Source organism: Acipenser ruthenus, chromosome 52 (assembly GCF_902713425.1).
Source record: "Acipenser ruthenus chromosome 52, fAciRut3.2 maternal haplotype, whole genome shotgun sequence".
In the NCBI taxonomy this organism is placed as follows: Eukaryota; Metazoa; Chordata; class Actinopteri; order Acipenseriformes; family Acipenseridae; genus Acipenser; species Acipenser ruthenus.
This window is the reverse complement of record NC_081240.1, coordinates 1,024,982-1,040,940: the sequence shown is the minus strand read 5'-3', so window position 1 is coordinate 1,040,940 and position 15,959 is coordinate 1,024,982. Positions and strand designations below refer to the sequence as shown.

Genomic DNA, 15,959 nt, shown 5'->3' with positions numbered 1-15,959 from the left:
ACAAACACAAACAGGAACTTTATACATTCCGCTTTGTGGCCAAAAAGTCACACCAGCAATACTGCACTGGTCTTAGCACAGCATAACCAGCACTCCAAAAACAGAAAACTGAACTACATACATCTCACTGTGTCTCCAAAGAGTCACACCAGCAATACTGCACTGGTCTTAGCACAGCATAATCAGCACTCCAAAAACAGAAAACTGAACTACATACATCTCACTGTGTCTCCAAAGAGTCACACCAGCAATACTGCACTGGTCTTAGCACAGCATAATCAGCACTCCAAAAACAGAAAACTGAACTACATACATCTCACTGTGTCTCCAAAGAGTCACACCAGCAATACTGCACTGGTCTTAGCACAGCATAATCAGCACTCCAAAAACAGAAAACTGAACTATATACATTTCACTGTGTCTCCAATTATCCAGCAGGATCCGCTAGCAAGGTACTTTACCTACATTGCTCCAGTAAAAACCCAACTGTATAAATGGGTAATTGTATGTAAAAATAATGTGATATCTGTATAATGTGAAATCTTGTAACAATTGTAGGTCGCCCTGGATAAGGGCGTCTGCTAAGAAATAAATAATAATAATAATAATAATAATAATAATAATAATAATAATAATAATAATAATAATAGGTGCTGTACATGCTGGAATCAAAACTGACCAGCAGTTCCCGGGGAGGCTATGTTCCCTCTGAGACTTTCATTTAGTTACCCACTGTGCCTAAAGCAACTTTAACCACACTGGAAAAACTGAAGCCACTAAACAATACTGTATACAAGTTAAACATACTGTTTCACATGCAAAAAGATATGTGCTTTATTTGAAAACACGTAAATATTTAAATGCCAGACCTATATAGGCCTATATGTACACTTTAACTCTGATTCCCATTTAATCAATGCCAAACAGTCCCACATGAAAAAAACGTCAGTACAGATTTCCTAAATTGTGAATAGGTTCGCAGAGATAGTCATGTACTGCATAACCCTTTACATTATTTTGATTGTGACGCGGTTTTCATTCGACTGCAGGACAGTACTATTAGTGTGTGTTCATATTAATGCCTCCCTGACCAACCGCAGCTCGAGTTACACAAGCCTCTACTGATGTGATTAATAATATTAGCAGGATTGTACAGCCACTACTGTGTTAAAATATATATATATATATATATATATATATATATATATATATATATATATATATATATATATATATTTACACCGTGTTCTTTGACATGGGACTACTGACAGTAATATTAAAAAAAAATAATAATAAATGTGTTTATTTTTTAATAAATTGTTCCTCTTTCGAAGCCACTCTGTTACTGTTTCCAAAATATATTTCAACACATTTTTAAAGAGATAGCAAACACCGAAAAAAGAAAAAAAAAACGTATCTGTGATGTTTTTTGAAGCTGCGTGTTTGTGGCTTGCCGTGTGTGAAAATGTTCCTTCGGGACGGCGGTGTGTTTGAAACCAGACTGCTTCACCTCCCTGTATGGAGGATAACTTGTGCCAAAATTAAAATAAATAAATAAATAAATAAAATTCGAAAAAAATAATTAAATAAATAAATAAATAAAAACGAAATAAATACATCCAAATATAATAAATACATATAAAACGAAATAAATCCATAAATAAGCAGAAACTGAAATATATTTAATAATTTATCTATCTATTTATTGATTTCGTTTTTTATTTCTGTATTTATTTATTTCGTTTTATTTCTTTATTTATTACTCGATTCATTTGATTCAGTTCAGTTTGGTGAATCGATTCATTTCGTTCATTTGATTCACTGATTCAATGACACAAAACCAATCAATGCAGACCGCATTAAGATTGTTTACGCAGGTTTATTTGAACCGGAAAGAACGAGTCGTTCACGAACTGCACATCACAAAAGCGAGGGAGAATCTATATTTGGTTGACTGGGTTCATAAACATTAAATATAGTTTGACAAAAATAATAAATAATATATATTTAGAATCCTAGAGATAACATAACAGTTTGAACCATTAGCATTGTTTATCAGTATCAATCGAATTTAATTTCATCTTTTTAAAAAAAATAGTCAGTTGCATTTCTTACGTGTTGTTTTCTATACATTTGGAGTCACTCATTTTTTTTTACAACAAAGGGAGGCTCGAACGAGTGGTATTTGTGGAACTAATCCGTGGTATTTATTCAGCACAGAGCAAAACGCTGTTTGCCCAATTCCTCTTCTATCCAGTAAACCTTTAGGATTAGTCATGTGATCAATCACACGTTGACACCCATAACCGCAACATGTACATTTTATATAAACAAAGTTTAAACGTGTGTATATTTAGTATTTACCACAGAAAAATAACATTTAGAAAATGTATATTTAATAATGTAAAATATAATAGACGTTTAAGAACGTCATCCGTTAGAATGCGCAATATCCTCCTAAAAGGTTGTTGTATCGTAGCTGATACTACGTGTCACCTTGTGGACTAAGGGGAATCGCCGTCATTATTGAATTATAAAATATTTAACCGTAGTTGTAAATCGTCATGTAATCTTTGTAATCACAAGATGTAATCACAAGTTATATAATTAAGCCTTGGGTACAATAACGTTACAATACCAGTAGATGTTTGTATTTATTTATTTTGGAAATTAGGTGTATATCTCTTATTATTATTATTATTATTATTATTATTATTATTATTTAGTAATTTGGCTGACTTTACTCAAGATGACTTAGAAGTATTAATCATAATTTGTGCAAAACAGTTAACTATAGATATGATTAATTTTGTATGTGTATCAAAAATAACAAACACACATAGGCTACAACTAGTAGTTATTCATTGTATTATTTATTTGTTTGGCAGACTTACACAAGGTTACGTACATAGTAAACTAAGAAGAACTGTAAGAAATTCTGGTGCACAAACTTGTAATCTGAGTTTCTGACAGCGTGAAGCAGCTCTCTAGAAAGTACACACCGTCTGGATCATAGATACATAGCTATGGTCTGGAGGATGTAACTGACGCCATTTTGGCTCACACAGAGTTCTTATTTTGCACTAAGTAAGCGGGGATTTGGATCCAACATGGCACATACGGTCTTCAGTTTCATAACACTCAACGAGCTGAGAGACAACCCGCTTTCCTTGTTACAACGAATAAATCATCCAGACTCGAGAGGTAAGGCATCACTTCATGAGTTTTGATAGGCTGGTAACTCGACTCCTGCGCGCCACGCAGCTTGTTCATGGGGTGAATCAAAAGAACCGATTCAGTGGGGACTCTGATCCGATTCCCATCGTCCATCTTAGTGAGTCGTTCAAAAAGAAGGATTGGTTCGTGAACTGCACATCACTAGTGCGGAGAGGACTCCCTTCGTAAAATATCTTGGGACGTCCAGATTTTCCCGTCCCAGTTTGGCCTACCGCTGCGAACTCTTCTGCTGTACTGTAGTCACTGGTACCGCGTAGAATTTGATGTCGAATTATCTGCAAGTTAGTTCTGGCACCTTCATCAATATGTTCATCAGTACATGCCAATGTCTGCCCTATTCTTTCCAACAGCCAATCTACTCGACACAAATTAAAGTCGTCATTTACCGACCCACATTCAACTTGAATTAAAAGCTCCCTAATCTTTTCTAGGATAAGACTCCTATAAGTCATGTTGCACACATTTGTAACGTATTGAATATTCACAGCATTGAAACTGTACAGCAACGACGCTGCAGCCCTGACTGCACACCTCTCCGCACTACTACCAGGCAGAGTTAGGAGATCATCGAGTCACTTATTGTCCCGCCCATCGAGCATGATTGACGGTAGCTCGAAAAGATTGTGCCAAAATGAAAAGACGAAGTAAATAAAGAAATAAATATATAAGTAAATAAATAAATAAAAAACGAAATAAATACGTAAATAAATAACGAAATAAATAAATAGATAGATAAATTATTAAATATATTTCAGTTTCTACTTATTTATGTATTTATTTCGTTTTATATTTATTTATTTATATTTGTATGTATTTATTTATTTATTTATTTATTTTTAATTTTGGCACAAATTATCCTCCATACATTAAGGCAGCCGTTTATCCAACTCCTCCTCTGACACGGTCATATGTAAAATATCCACTAGATGGTGCTATGCTGCTTTTTAGTGATAAGGCTAAGACCAGGCATCCTAGTTTTTCCAAAATAAAAAAACAAAATTCTCCAATAGAAATAAATACAAATCCTCTTTATTCCGCAATTAAAATAATAATCTAAAATGGAGTCGTGTCCCCCCCCCCCCCCCCCCCCCCCCCGCGTTATAAGACACACAAACCGCGCGACTGAATAATAACAGTTAACATATTTATTGGTAAACTTTTAAATTATAAGGAAGTAACACGCTCACCAAAGCCATCAATCAATAATATAAACAAACGCACCATTTTACTTTAAACATTACAAATACGTCTGTGTAGTTACAATAATAATAATAATAAAAAAACAGTATTCATATTAGTTCATCTCCGAGTTAGTCTTTGTCATCTGGACGGCTATTGCCAAACTCCCTCCCCCGATCTTTAGGGGTGATGTTTATCGTTGTGGGCATCTTTAAACAGCTTGTTCGGTGCTAACAATGCACTGGATACTGAAGTGAACTGCAGCTACGTTTCAACATGAATGAGATCCACAGCGCGCCTCGTTCAACCTTGATTAAGTACATGTAAAGCTACATTGCATGTGTTGATTATTATATATGATAAGTGTACTAACTTAATTATCAAACGAACAAAAAAGCATTGCATGTCTTTTGCTCTGCCCTAAGTGTAAAAAGAAACGAAAAGTTCTGAGACAGCACAGAAAATCTGTGTTTTCCCGCTTAATTCCGCCGCAAACGTGCGCGCACACACACACACTAAAATATTACTTAACCATCTTATTCCTTTGATTGGCGTTCAGGTACCAAACGCAATGTGAATGCTGCATTAAGCGCTACAGCATTATTTTAAGATATGCGCATGAGTGTCCGCGGGTCATTGCATTTTGTCCGTGATTACTTCCGCTGTTAAGGTATTTTTAAAATACACCGGCGTAGATTTAGCTAGGGACGGTAGGGACATGTCCCTACCAATGTCAAGGGACCGTTGAATTGTCCCTACCAATAATTTTGATAAATCTGAAACGTCTTTTGTCAAGTCGTTTTATCCGCTCCACAAAGGGTTAACGCTCTCAAGATCCCCTCGTTGCTTCTCCCGCCTCCAAAAGAAAACGCTAATTTGATTGGCTTAGGCCCTAGGTTCTCAACTGGGGGGGGGGGGGGGGGGCGGTGAACGTTTGAATAATAACGTACTAGTAATAATAACAGTGACGTGCCAAACGATACTCCCGATTTTCACCCTTTGAGTGCAGCGAGTTATTAGAAAAAAAAGAGATATCGGTAGCTTTAAAAAGAATGGCACCCTGGGATTTGTTGGCGTTTGGTGGGGTTTTGGGGTGCAATCAGCAGACAAGAAAACTACAAATTCCATAATGCATCACTGTAACACGGACTCAGTGCGCGGCTGACGTCAGGGACCAAGCAGAGTGTTCTGTTTTCATTGAGGCGCGAAAGTGAACAAGGACTCGGGAGTGAAAGGTGATTCTCTGGGTTTAAAATAAGGAACATTCTAGTCAATCTTAAACGGTGTATATTGTGCCACATTTTTCACATTTATTTTAAAAAATAAGAATAAATATAATCAGTTTAATTCGATATTTAGTTTGTTGTTTAATGCGTTGTCACATTATTTCTATCCTCCTCCTTCCTCCCTTTGTGACTAACTTACTCCTTGCTTGATATTTTTGTATCGTGTGTGTAAAAAGCGAACACGAACAGTATATATGTATTTGATTGAATGGACAGTGTGACTATCCAGGCGGCTAAATAAATGCACTATATTATATAGGCAGTAATAAATATATATATATTAAAAAGTCAAATTAAACGGGGGGGGGGGGGGGGGGGGACGACAGATATGCAAATAAATTTCAGTGGGGCGTGAGTAAAAAAAGGTTGAGACCCGCTGGCTGGACTCTGGAAAGACGCTCATCTGAAGCTGCCGCTTGCGGGAGTGTGAGTCACTGACTGAATGAAAGCCAGGTGCCGGGGCTGAAGGTATTGTCAGCAACATAGTTTGAGAGAATAAACATACCGACCTACCTACCTATTACGTTAGCGACCCATTGCTAGCTGCTAACCCCACGTCCTTGGTGGCTAGCTCGCTTGTTTCACAGCTAATCATTATGTGTGTGTGTGTGTGTGAGAGATAGAGAGAGAGAGAGAGTGAGTGAGTGAGCATGTTTTGATATCGTCATCCAACTCACGTTAGCTAATCACTTCAATTTGGCTTTAGGTGACTAAAGCATAATAGCAACCAAAAAAAGAAAGATGGACATAGGGAAGTTTTTTTTTACAAAAAGTCAAAGTGTCAGTAGGAAGATGTTATTAAAGTAATAAACACAATTGATAATGATTATCATAGCAAATGTAAAAATAATTTACTAATGAAGTTAGCAGAGTCATACTTTCTCTCTAAACAGCATGCATCAATTTATCATTTTATCAGGCGAGTGAAGCAGTGCAACCTGGTAAAAGCAGTACAGAGGCAGGTGGAGCAACAGGGTCGCCGGTGAGGTCTGTAATGGCTTAGTGATTATAACAGTGAAAGTGTTAGACTCAGTTTTGAGATATATTATTGTTTGAGGCACATTGTGATATGATAGTAGGCTAATGCTGTATAGTAATACTCAGCAAATAAAGTTAGCATAGCCATATATTTTCTCTCTATATGACATGCATCAATTTATTATTTTATCAGGTGAATGAAGCAATGCACCCAGGTACGAGCAGCAGCACAGACACAGGAGAGGCAGGCAGAGCACGTGAGCGTGCATGTGCTCATGCTTGTAGCGCCAGGGGTATTGGTAGCTTACAGTAAGGCTGGGATAGGTTATAATTCAGGTTATTAGTAATTCTATAGCAGGGATGTCAAACCAGCTTCCAGGAGGGACACTTTATCCTAGTGTTTTAAGTGTATACCAGCCAACTTCATGTCAATCAGATTGTCCTCGATTCATGTCCAGCATTCATTTCAAGCCACCAGAAGTGACCATTTAACAGCTGTCTCCTAAAAAATTTCTTCCCGTGGGGGCATGTCCCCGAACCCCCCTAGCGACCGTGACTCCGCCCCCCTAAAAAATTGTGTCCCCACCAATGTTCAAACCAAACCTACGCCCTTGGTTTGGAAAGGAACTGTAATGTTATTACTGCCATTAAAAGCTAAACGCGTTATATTATCTCGTTATTGACTAAAGTAATATTATTACAGTAAGGCGTTACTAAAGTAACGAGATGCCGTTCAAACCGTCATCACAAACATACGAGTAACAGAACATTCCTTAATATTACATATTATAGATCTGGGGCTAAAACACAAAGTCAGACTCTTCAGCCCTGATATTAAACAGTTGTTAATATCAGTTGTTTCATTCCTAATCTTAACATTGTAATATTTGTTGGGGGATTTAGAAACAGTTTCATAGAATATCTGATTTGGCAGTTTCTGCTCCCCCTGCTTGTCTAAACCTGGCCTCAGTCCCAAACCCCGCCTCTCAGAGCTTTACACAACTCCAGGAAATCAGCACAGTGAAGTTTCGTTTCTTGTGAAATCGTCAGTCTCTCTGTCTCACTGCAGCAAGAATGGCTTCAAAAGTATGGTCAGAGGATCGGTTTAGCTGTTCAGTATGTCTGGAGCTATTGAAAGACCCAGTCACTATTCCATGTGGACACAGTTACTGTATGGGGTGTATTAAGAACTGCTGGGATCAGACTGATCATACAGGTGTCTACAGCTGCCCCCAGTGCAGAGAGACCTTTACCCCAAGGCCTGTTCTGCGCAGAAACACCATGCTGGCCGAACTTGTGGAGGAATTAAAGAAGACAGGACTGAATCCTCCTCCTGCTCAAAGTTATGCTGGACCTGGAGATGTGCCGTGTGATTTCTGCACTGGGAGAAAGTTCAAAGCTGTGAAATCCTGTTTGACGTGCCTGGCCTCTTACTGTGAAACACACGTCAAGCCACACTATGAGGGGGCTGCTTTCAAGAGGCACAAGCTGATCAATGCAATTGGAAATCTGGAGCAGAAGCTATGTGCTGAACACCAGAAGGTTTTGGAGGTCTTCTGTAGAACCGATCAGACTTGTGTTTGTGTGTTGTGTACAGACGAGGATCACAAGAGCCATGATACAGTCTCAGCTGAGAAAGAAAGGAGTGTGAAACAGGTAAGGGTTTGAACCATTTCCTTGTAGCTATCCTAGAAGATAAGAATTCCCAGGGATATTTAACATATCTGTTTACTAGGTTATACAGTTTCACATCAGATCAGATTTTAATTGTATATTAAGAGCTATTTAAAGAGCCCTAGTTTTTTAATTGCTCTATCTAAACTATGATGTACTACAATGTATTTCAGGGTGTAACAGGGGCGTTGTTATGGGTGTGGCTATCGCTGATTGATAGGAGAGACACAGGAGGTTTTCTTTGATACAAAAAACACAAATTCAAAACAAAACACTGCTTGAAAACAACTAGAAAATAAAAGTTGATCAAACAAGAAAGGAGGTCCCGCTCCAGGAGCAGTCTCCCTGACACCTCCTCTCTAGACTTGGATGGGATTAAAATCCCCTAAACTTGTTCCCTATTCCTTCCAGTGCTAGCGATCCTGGTTAACTCACACAGTGATCCGAGATACATTTTTCCTCTTGTGTTTTTCTCACCCTGGTTAACACACGCAGTCGTGAGGATCCTACAGCAACACTCTCCTTCCCAGACAGTCTGTATCCCTGCTTGTAGAACCAAGAAACTGGCTTTTCAGACCCTTTTTAAAGGCATGTGGCCAGGGCTAATTGGTAACACTGTTTAAAAATAGCATTCCCAGCAAAGCCAAGCACCTAATTAAAAAGCAAAAAAACAAGATTCATATCATATACAATATTAATAAGATATACAATATACAAGATGAATATGATATTCAATATACAAGATTAATATGATATACAATTTACAAGATTAATATGGTATTCAATATACAAGATGAATATGATATTCAATATACAACATGAATATGATATTCAATATACAAGATTAATATGATATACAATATACAAGATTAATATGATATTCAATATACAAGATTAATATGATATTCAATATACAAGATTAATATGATATTCAATATGCAAGATTAATATGATATTCAATATACAAGATTAATATGATATTCAATATACAAGATTAATATGATATTCAATATACAAGATTAATATGATATTCAATATACAAGATTAATATGATATTCAATATACAAGATTAATATGATATTCAATATGCACAGGGCTTCTGTTTTTCGGTGTTTATTAACTTCATTAAACGAAGATCCAGCCATGCTTGTGTTTGTAGTGATGTGGTGGAAATATGATCCTCGCTTGGAAAATTGGTGCTGCAGCCGGAGGACGGAGCGAGCTTCACCCAGTGCTGCCTCTATGATGCAGGGCCTCTTTAATATATTGTAACAATGATTGCAGCACAGGGATCATAATATCTTCTTAATAAACTAATACATCACATTTTAAACAAGATTTTAATAATTGTGTTTTGATATATATAGTAAACAAAACGCATGCCTTTAAAAGTGACACATTCGCATCTATCTGCACTGGCAGAGCTGCTGTGCCCGTGCCTTTAAAAGTGACACATACACATCTATCTGCACTGGCAGAGCTGCTGTGCCCGTGCCTTTAAAAGTGACACATACACATCTATCTGCAATGGCAGAGCTGCTGTGCCCGTGCCATGCCGTTCTTGCCCCATCAGAAATGTCACTGTGTCACTGTGTTTCTACACAGAAGCAGCTGGGAGAGACACAGACAGAAATACAACAGAGAATCCAGGAGAGACTGAAAGAAATTGAGGAGCTGAAAAAGGCTGTGGAGTCACTGAAAGTGGGTATTGACAATAGGGGGGTATTATTATTATTATTATTATTATTATTATTATTATTATTAACAGATGGACTGGAACACATCTACAGAAGTTTACTGTCTATGCCTGATGTGTTTTTGATATCAATTCTAACCATGTCTCCTCTACTGTGTTCTTTCACTCAGAGATCTGCATGCATAGAAATAAAGGAAAGTGAGAAGATCTTTACTGAGCTGATCCGATCCATTGAGAAGATCCACACTGAGGTTATTGAGCTGATTGGAGCTAACGAGAAGGCTGCAGTGAATCAGGCTGAAGGACGCATGAAGAAACTGGAGCAGGAGATTGCTGAGCTAAGGAGGAGAAACACTGAGCTGAAACAGCTTTCAGAGACAGAGGATCACATCCATTTTCTACAGGTAACATCACTGCTTGTTAGAAAATCTCAAGTCCATAACTGGGACGGTTTCAGACAGACCTCTCCAATTGAATGAATCCTTGCTTTTCCCCAGGAATGTTTTGGACCCCATTCTGTTTCACTGAAAACTCCTTTTCTCCACTTTCCTGTTGTAGAATTTCCAGTCTCTCTGTGCCCCTCCTGAAGCTGGAGACTTACCCAGCGTTACTGTCAATACAGACATCTCTTTTGAGGCTGTGAGGAAAGCTGTATCTGAACTTAAAGACCATATTGAGGACTTCTGCAAGAGGGAATTAATAACAAAAACAGGTTGGTGTGAAATAGATTCCTTTGGTAGAGATTTCTAAAATAGGCCCTGGCTTGAGGAGGGACAGGACTTGCAAGACATTAATAAAGACCGCTTGCAGATTGTTGGCTATATGAATATAGTGTTTTAATTTCAGAGTTTATGTAGAAATGGAAGGACAGAAAGGAGCTGTACAATATCTATAGAATACAGCATGGGGTGGTGTGTGATATGAGAATGTAATGCACACCGAGGGGGGTTATCCAGGCATTACATGCTCATGTATCACACAGACACACACACACACACACACACACACTGCCTATCACACACTCATACACACACACATTGCCTATCACACACACCCTGCCTATCACACAGACACACACACCCTGCCTATCACACACAGACACACACACACACAGCCTATCACACAAACACACACACTCACTGCCTATCACACACACATACACACTGCGTATCACACAAACACACACTCACACAGACACACACACCCTGCCTATCACACACACACACACACTGCCCCATGCAATATCTTTATAATCTCTGCTGAACTCCATAAAGAATTGTATTTAAAATAGCAACAGCTTTGATAAGGTGCACACATTTTAAAATAAGGTTTGCATTGTGTGAGACAGTACAGAGAAAACCGCAATTGCTGTGGTCTGTACTAGGAGTGATAGGAGACTGCAACCGAAGAGAACACTTTGAACTTGTAACTTAAAAACAGCACGTTCCCTTTCAAGCACGAAATGGGTATCAACACCTTTAAAAAATAAATAAATAAAAATACATTTAAAAAAGAAACTCTTCTGATAATAAGCTGACGTTTCCTGTAGTTTTTCAGGTGTTGTGGAGCTGAATTCTTCTCTGCAGAGTGACATTCCTGTTTTGTTTTGGTTTTTTGTCGTCAGGGTTTCCGTGGCAATTGTTAGTGAGCGTGTTAAAATGACGCGCTTTCACATTTCTATTTTTCCATTTCTGTGTTCACGGGTTTGTTCTGAGGGTGGTTGTGTTTGCTCACATTTCTGTGAACCCTTTTTGTGTGAAGTGGATTCCCTTCAGTCCGAATCAGAGTGTATTTCAAAGCCCGTTGGTGCGGGTCCGGGTGATTTTTCGGGTGTCCGGTTTCTCCATGTTCGCGGTGACTCCCTCATGGAAATGCAGCTCTGTCCTCAGATGGGATGCGGAGCGGCTGTTGCCGAGGTGGTTCCGATGTTGGAAACGCGGGTTTCTCTTGGATTGATCAGGGAGGGCTGGACGGGTTTCTTTATCAAGCGCTCCCGAGAGGATTGTGGGATGTGTTGCTGTTTAATATAACGTTATAACTACATTAATAACATACGCGTACAGACACCTTACAGTACGCTGCTGAAGAATAAGAATCACACGAAGCTGAATAATGTATAAAGAAATATTAAAAATAAAACATGTCTATATATGTTCGTTGCTGTGAGGGCAGATTCACATCCCAGCGCTTTGGTATCTCTGGGCTTGAAACGACGCTCCATAAGTATAACACCAATTATTATTATTATTATTATTTAGTTTTATTTATCAGAAATATAAAAACATATTATTATTTCTATTGTGTGTGTGTAAACATTATTTTTTAAACTATAATAAGGTTCCACTGCGGCTCTCAGTGATGACGTTTCATGATTGCTTCAGCTCACATTCAGCAGGTTCGTCAGGCTGTGTGACTGACATATAATCTGACCAATGAAAATCCAGAAAGGGTGGAAACGGTTGTATTATTGGCTGATTGCCCCAAAACACCAAAAAATAACGTCTGAATAACTGGTGGAGAAGGGAGGAGAGAGCAGGGAGGATGGAGGAGGGAGCAGGGAGGATAGAGGAGGGAGCAGGGAGGATGGAGGAGGGAGCAGGGAGGAGGGAGCAGGGAGGATGGAGGAGGGAGCAGGGAGGATGGAGGAGGGAGCAGAATGGAGGAGGGAGCAGGGAGGAGGGAATAGGGAGCAGGGAGGATGCTTGTGGGAGGAGGCAGGAGGGTGGAGGGAGCATTCAAGAGGGAGAAGGAAGCATAGAGGAAGGAGCAGGGAGGATGGGGGAGGGAACAGGGACTGATGAAGCAGGGAGGAGGGAGTGATTTGAGGATGGCGCAGACAGTGACTGTTGTATGTTTCAATTCTATTTCTCTCTCTTTTTTTCTGCCCAGTGAATGAAGTTGCAGTTTACAGTCTGCAGACTCCAGAGCCAAGGAACAGAGCTGAGTTTTTAAAATGTAAGTCTGTTTTCACTGAAACATTTGATTGAAAGATGTGTCACTCCATTGTGAGAAGAGCTAACACTACAGAACAGGGAGGGGTGGAGCTTGAGGGCAGCAATTATTATTATTTATTAGTAATTGTGAAGCCATTAATCTACACTCCTCTCCAACAAGTATTGGTTCAGATGAATACATGCAGAATGACTGGGGGAGGGGCATTTGTTGCCTGTTTTTCCACTCAGACCTTTCTCTCCCTAAATATCTTGGTATCCCTGAATAGATAATCATCCCATCTTTTAATACATGTACAATGCATGTGAAACCAGTTGTGGGGTAAAATGAACAGCTATCCCTCCCAGTCATCCTGTGCTGGTAGTAAATGTATATTGCAGTATCACTGCACTTGTGGGATGGATTGCTCATTAAAATATTAGACAGATATTTGAAAAGTGGACGATATTCTATTGAAGATATTTAGTAAGCAAGGGGTCTGAGTGGGTAAAATGGCAACACATACCCTGTAGGAACATTAAGTGAACTGTAATTGTATGCAGAGCTGCATTTGATTAGTTACAACTGAAGAAGTTTGATAAGATCGAGGAATTATAATGAATAAAACAATCAAGAGGGTTTAAAGATAGCTTCACATGTACCTGCATGGACCTCTCAAAACTACATTTCCCATCATCCTCCTGCTCACATATGTAATTGAGATGGAATTACCAGTGAGCAGGAGGATGATGGGAAATGTAGTTCTGAGGGGTCCATGCCGGTCCGTGGGAAGCCATCTTGAGGCAGAAAATGCAATTTAAAAGTTTAAAAAAGTGGTCAAAATGTATTAAAAAAAAATAATTAAAACAACACACACACCTTCCATAAACAGGATGTGAGGATGCAGCAGACAATGACTGTTGATTTTCTCAGTGATTTGACTTTTCTAACCGTCTCTCCTCTACCCGTCCTCTTCTCTTCAATCAGATTCCTGTCAGCTCACACTGGACCCCAACACAGCGAATAGAGAGCTCTGTCTGTCTGAAGGGAACAGAAAGGTGACATGGAGGAGAGAGACCCAGAGATATCCTCATCACCCAGAGAGATTTGAGAGCTGGTTCCAAGTGCTTTGCAGAGAGGGTTTGTCTGGGACTCGCTGTTACTGGGAGATTGAGTGGAGTGGGGGACAGGCTTCTATAGGAGTCACATATAAAGGAATCAGCAGGAAAGGAGGGGATCGTTCCTGTCGCCTTGGATACAATGACAAGTCCTGGAGTTTGCTCCGCTCTGATTACAGTTACTCTGCCTGGCACAATAACAATAAAACTGCAATAACTGCCCCCCGCTCCCCCAGAATAGGAGTGTATCTGGACTTTAATGCCGGCACGCTGTCCTTTTATGGCGTCTCTGACACAATGACCCTCCTGCACAGATTCCAAACCACATTCACTGAGCCGCTCTATCCTGGGTTTTGGCTTAATTCTGGTTCCTCTGTAACAATCTGCCAGCTGAACTAGACTGTTTTGTGTTGTAAGAAACCCTTTGTATGGAACTCCCTGTCTGTCCTCTCCACTCCTCGGGTGAAGGGAATGTTCAATCTGACACAACTTTGGATGAAAGTTAGGGGGTAAAACGGCGCCACCTGCAGAGCGAAACGAGGGGAATTATTTGTTTTTAGCAACGAATGGATTTCATAGGAAGTAACTGTATTTAATTTATTTTTTAAGAATTGTCATCCAATAGTCATGCTGTAACAGTTTTTAAAAAAGTCAACTTAAGTTTGCTTATTGTATGTGTGTGTTTGTATTATTGTATTGTATTGTGTGTGTTTGTTTTCTTTGATTTCCATAAAATGAGTTTTATGTTTATTTTTTCAGATTTTAGTAATGCGATTTAATAAAAAAAAATAATTTGATTAACTGTGACTTATTTATTAATACTCATTAACACGGTTTTTCAAATGAGAAAGAAAGATAGAGAGAGGGAATAAGAGAGAAAGACGTATGGTAAAGCATAGGGAGGCATTGTAAAGCACAGAGAGGTCTGGTAAAGCATAGGGAAGCATTGTAAAGCACAGAGAGGTCTGGTAAAGCATAGGGAGGCATTGTAAAGCACAGAGAGGTCTGGTAAAGCATAGGGAAGCATTGTAAAGCACAGAGAGGTCTGGTAAAGCATAGGGAAGCATTGTAAAGCACAGAGAGGTCTGTTAAAGCATAGGGAAGCATTGTAAAGCACAGAGAGGTCTGTTAAAGCATAGGGAAGCATTGTAAAGCACAGAGAGGTCTGGTAAAGCATAGGGAAGCATTGTAAAGCACAGAGAGGTTTGGTAAAGCACAGGGAGGCATTGTAAAGCACAGAGAGGTATGGCAAAGCACAGGGAAGCATTGTAAAGCACAGAGAGGTCTGGTAAAGCACAGGGAAGCATTGTAAAGCACAGGGAGGTCTGGTAAAGCATAGGGAAGCATTGTAAACCACAGAGAGGTCTGGTAAAGCATAGGGAAGCATTGTAAAGCACAGAGAGGTCTGGTAAAGCACAGGGAAGCATTGTAAAGCACATGGAGGTCTGGTAAAGCACAGGGAAGCATTGTAAAGCACAGGGAGGTCTGGTAAAGCATAGGGAAGCATTGTAAAGCACAGAGAGGTCTGGTAAAGCACAGGGAAGCATTGTAAAGCACAGGGAGGTCTGGTAAAGCATAGGGAAGCATTGTAAAGCACAGGGAGGTCTGGTAAAGCACAGGGAAGCATTGTAAAGCACAGGGAGGTCTGGTAAAGCATAGGGAAGCATTGTAAAGCACAGAGAGGTCTGGTAAAGCATAGGGAAGCATTGTAAAGCACAGAGAGGTGTGGTAAAGCATAGGGAAGCATTGTAAAGCACAGAGAGGTCTGGTAAAGCATAGGGAAGCATTGTAAAGCACAGGGAGGTCTGGTAAAGCATAGGGAAGCATTGTAAAGCACAGAGAGGTCTGGTAAAGCATAGG

The 15,959-nt window shown here is 39.4% G+C and overlaps 1 protein-coding gene across 1 annotated transcript; it reads left to right on the top strand.

The window, feature by feature from the left end:
- The first annotated feature begins 6,541 nt into the window (after positions 1-6,541).
- On the top strand, positions 6,542-14,900 carry LOC131722978 (tripartite motif-containing protein 16-like). Its single transcript, XM_059016213.1, has 6 exons — positions 6,542-8,336; positions 9,960-10,055; positions 10,221-10,454; positions 10,609-10,762; positions 12,940-13,005; positions 13,969-14,900. The coding sequence occupies exons 1-6, from the start codon at positions 7,755-7,757 to the stop codon at positions 14,496-14,498; spliced, it is 1,662 nt and encodes a 553-aa protein (XP_058872196.1). The 5' UTR covers positions 6,542-7,754; the 3' UTR covers positions 14,499-14,900.
- The last annotated feature ends 1,059 nt before the right edge of the window (positions 14,901-15,959 follow it).